The sequence below is a fragment of the Lathyrus oleraceus genome, chromosome 4, assembly GCF_024323335.1.
Source record: "Lathyrus oleraceus cultivar Zhongwan6 chromosome 4, CAAS_Psat_ZW6_1.0, whole genome shotgun sequence".
Classification (NCBI taxonomy): Eukaryota; Viridiplantae; Streptophyta; class Magnoliopsida; order Fabales; family Fabaceae; genus Lathyrus; species Lathyrus oleraceus.
The window spans coordinates 469,080,887-469,085,256 of NC_066582.1; the positions used below are offsets into that span (position 1 = coordinate 469,080,887).

Genomic DNA, 4,370 nt, shown 5'->3' on the forward strand with positions numbered 1-4,370 from the left:
ATGAAAGACGGATGGGAGTGAATTGATGATGCTGGTGGAGAACGAGGATGAGACCCTCTATGAATCAAACTAAATCTAGTAGAATATTTCTAACATCCTCATAAGATACTCTAATCTTGTTACTGATATACTCTACTATTGAGTACGAAAATTTTAATTCTCAATATATTCTTTAAATAGTTTTTATATGATTAAAATTATAATTACTTTTTTTATTACTACTATAATTATCATTATAATAGTACTTACAACCTACTATGAATGTATACAAATAATTAGTATGCTCTGGCCAAAAAAATATGTTACAAGGCTAAAAATATCTTAGGCAAAGTTATAAAAACATGAGACATTTAGACATAACCATTTGTCACAATGCAAAAGTATCTTTACACTGTTCTTTGGCCAAGACAAAAACATGGCCAAGACTCACCAAAATTGATAAAATGGTGACAGTTATGGTACATCTGTTTGGTATTTATTAGCATACCAATACTTCATACCAAAAATGTCCCCTTAACTACTTATTCACACAATAATTTACAAGACAAACTGACGAGACATTTGATGTGGGGGCTAAAAATAAAAATGAAAAACTACTAGTTTGATTTGTTAAATTGCATTGAAGGCTCATCCATAAAATTCTCATTTTCATTTTTACTCCCATATCAAACTTCTCCTAAAAATGAACACTTTTTGGGGGGCTATATACCTTATGCATTCTCAGACTTTGGAGACAAAAAATGTTTCAGAATAGCCTATCACTACTAGAAAAACGTGTAATAGAGAAGACCAACAACTTTGGATTGGTAAACCACTAGTCGCTAATTCTTATAATGAAGGGCGAGACATCTTTGCCGGTGAAAATACAACTGTTAACCTAGCATGATCAGAAAGAGAGTAATCTTCAGGCCAAAGTCCTTTCTCCATTTCACGCGGAAACAACATTGCATTCTTCACCTTAAAACCAATGGCTTCTTGCTCCTGCCCAGTATTAGAATTCTCCATGCATCCATTGATATTTTCCAACATATGCTCTGAACATGTAGAATTCCAAATCTTTTGCTGTACATATTTAATCATCAAACCATTAATATATAGTTCTAGCAGAAAAAGAATATGTTCGAAGTTGCTAATGATCTTTGTCAAAAACAAATTTACATTCAAGCACAATGCATTAGGCGTATTCAATGTGTATACTATAGATCCACACGTTCAAGTGAATGCATGTTCAGATATTTTGATGAGAAAAAAAATTTGAATACAAAAGTGAAGATATACAATATATACCTTGAATTCTTCAAAGTCGATGACACCATTTCCATCTACATCAGCTTGATTCCATAGATCTTGCAACTGTTGAAAGCATAGTCCATAAGGCACACCAATTAACTTAACCTGTAGAAGTTACGAGATAGTGAGACTTTTTGGTCAATTTTAGCTAAAAGCTTGTTAGCTGTTGCAAATGGAATTATATATCGTTGTATGTATAATTGCGGATATGAAGTACCTGGTGGAGTGCTTCAGAAAACCTAACATACGTAACAGCATCAACACAGTTGTTGCCCTTCAAAAAGGTAAATGCTTTAACAGAATCAGCACAGTTGTCGCCTTTCAAAAAGGTAAATGCGTCATCTTCAGATAATAATACCTTCCGAAGCTGGAACTGAAATCCAGAAGAAAAGGGGAAAACGAAAATTTAAACAGAGAAATAGCATGTGTATATCATAGTAAAACAAATACAAAGACACCTAAGAAAATATATAAAACTGGATGAGTAGAAACTACCTTTAGTATACTAAATACAGCTTCAGCCCAACTTGTTTTCAAGGGTTTACGCGTTTGGTTAGGATTACAGAGCCAAATGAAGTCAACACCACATATATTTCCTCTATGATTTCTGTGACTAACCCACTGCTGATTTAAAGGATGTTCAAGCAAAATAAAAACCAGTTAACACCATGCTCTAAACAGTAGGAATTCATGTGCACAATAAACTAATAGCAAGATATATTTACCTTGTGTGCATCTGCAAAACTATCAGTATATTGATTTGCAATATCATATGATGATACGAAACCCTGCGACCTAAGGAATTTGTAAACATGTCCACGCTTGCTTCCGTTCCAATCGCTGCATTAGATAGAACATGAAGTTGACAACATAAGGACATCTGACTCAGTAGCAATAGTAACATCACAAGAAAACCAACAATAAACTCACCCGCATAGAATAATAGGCAGCGGTTTGAGCCTGTTTTCTCTCTGATACAATTCCACATATTGTAATATTTGATAAACCTACAAGTAGACAAATGAAAGGAAAATTTTAGGATTGAAAGATGCCAAAAAAAAAAGAGAATAAGAAAGAATTTTGTATTGCTGCGAATTCACATACCTGATCCAATCTCACTATAGACAGACTTGAATCATGAGGAAAAAGCAAGTGTGTATTCACAATCAGAAACTCTTGGTGAACACTGTCTTTTTGGTTTTGTAAAATGGGATTAACTGATTGAACATGTAACAACTGAGCAACACGGTCACCGCAATCATTGAAAAGCAATTCTCGATAATTTATGACACTTAAATGTTCTTTGTGAATAGCAGTCAGCAGACCTGCAAAATAAATGTCAAACTTTGAGCCATAGAACAACAATACTAGGAGAAACATAGATTTTGGATTCTGATTGAGAAAAAACCTCAAAACCAAAGTTTTAAATTGCAGTTTGCGGCCACACCAACTATATTCGTCTCAGTTTGCTACAACATCATGGATAATTGATGTAACTGTGACTGCAATTGCAATTTAAAACCTGGCTCAAAAGTCAAAACAATCCCACAAATAGACATGAAGCATTATCAATTTGGCACTAATCACCAATAATGAAGCAAGTAGTGTTTCAATTGGAAATCCAAAAAATTTAAATGAGCAAGACAATGAAAGTCATTCTCACACTCTTACCATCTCCACGGTTGTTGGTTCGAGCAAGCTTGATGAGTTGGTAGCCAGCATCCCCAAGTCTCTCCTCATACATGTGAACTAGTTCTTCACTTCCAACCCAAAATTCCTACAAGATAAACAAATTAATAAACATCATGATAACATGGAATAAATCATGTAGATTGAACTATCACTAGTCAATTGCTGATAGCAATAAATAGCAGTTTGTTCAAATTCTGCTATGCTTCAGCGCTATAAAGCTGTGATGGCACCACTATTTGACAACACTTTATAAACAATTACGCACGCTAAGCTCACTATATGCACTATTTCACAATCAATAAGAGACACTACTACCCTGTCTCCACCACTAAATAGAAAGGACAAAATCAGTACCTGTAGGCACATGATAGAAGATGACTCGGAAAGCAATGAATCAAGAATCCTTTGATTCCTAGCCAACCAAAATGATCTGAAATCACTTTCTCTAAGTCCTTGATTCTGTTCAAAACAAAACACACAAAATCAGAACGAAACACTCTAAAAAAACACACCTTTTAAGACATAACATAAACTACAAATATAACAGAAAACGAACAAAACAAAACCTGTGGATCAATCCGTTTGTAAATAGGAGCGAGGATATTAAAAGTAGTGAATGAAACACAAGAAGAGTCTTTATCAACAACATCCACCATTGATGAAAAACAACCACTTTTATTAATTCTAGAAAATTCTCCATCACAGTTATTATTATTATTATAGTCATTAATAACAACATTATGAGAAGAACAAGAACCACTGTTCCCTCTTCTCAAATTGAACTTGGAGCCAGCAGCTACCACCTAAAATCACATTCAGATATCAAAAACCCTAATTAGTAAAAACATCAAAATTAGGAAAAATCATAATAATAAAACTTAATCTGGATTTGAGATATAGAATCAGTTACCATTCTGAAGATTCTCGCCACGGTAACAAAGTGTGAGGGATTGTAGATGGAATAAGGGAAGGGAAGAATGTAGATTCTGTTATCGCTTTATATCTATGGTTTCAGAGAGAGAGAGAGAGAGAGAGAGAGAGAGAGAGAGGACAAGTTGAGTTTCAGGGTTCGATTGCAGTAGCGTGTGCTTATTCATGTCGCGTATATATGCTGTTAAATATGATAAGCTTATTATTAAGGTTTTATTTATTTATTCTAAACTTGAAACTTTTAATAATTGTGGATTCAAATAATATAATAATTGTCGGCAGAAGAATGTAACAGAATGACTTTAAATAAAAACCGTTTATTCCCTTTTCGCCTATTTTTTTTTTTGGTGAATTATTCCAATTTGTTTTTTTTTTTATCATGAGTATTTGGTCCATTAGATTTAATTTGATTTGGATTCAGTTTTGGTATTAAAAGTGGTTGAAAAAATTTTAATCCA

General features: G+C 33.5%; 1 protein-coding gene across 2 annotated transcripts; it reads right to left on the reverse strand.

Annotated features, from left to right (window-relative positions):
* Window positions 1–331: 331 nt before the first annotated feature.
* Window positions 332–4,098, reverse strand: LOC127076166 (uncharacterized calcium-binding protein At1g02270). Of its 2 annotated transcripts, none has more exons than XM_051017748.1 (11): window positions 3,893–4,098; window positions 3,549–3,785; window positions 3,337–3,441; window positions 2,962–3,067; window positions 2,395–2,615; window positions 2,221–2,297; window positions 2,016–2,130; window positions 1,786–1,914; window positions 1,508–1,663; window positions 1,288–1,395; window positions 332–1,062 (listed from the first exon to the last, which is right to left on the reverse strand). In XM_051017748.1, the coding sequence occupies exons 1-11, from the start codon at window positions 3,893–3,895 to the stop codon at window positions 829–831; spliced, it is 1,491 nt and encodes a 496-aa protein (XP_050873705.1). In that variant the 5' UTR covers window positions 3,896–4,098; the 3' UTR covers window positions 332–828. The 2 variants fall into 2 exon arrangements, with proteins under 2 accessions (XP_050873705.1, XP_050873706.1); XM_051017749.1 differs by having other exon boundaries at window positions 1,786–1,911; window positions 3,893–4,097.
* Window positions 4,099–4,370: the final 272 nt, after the last annotated feature.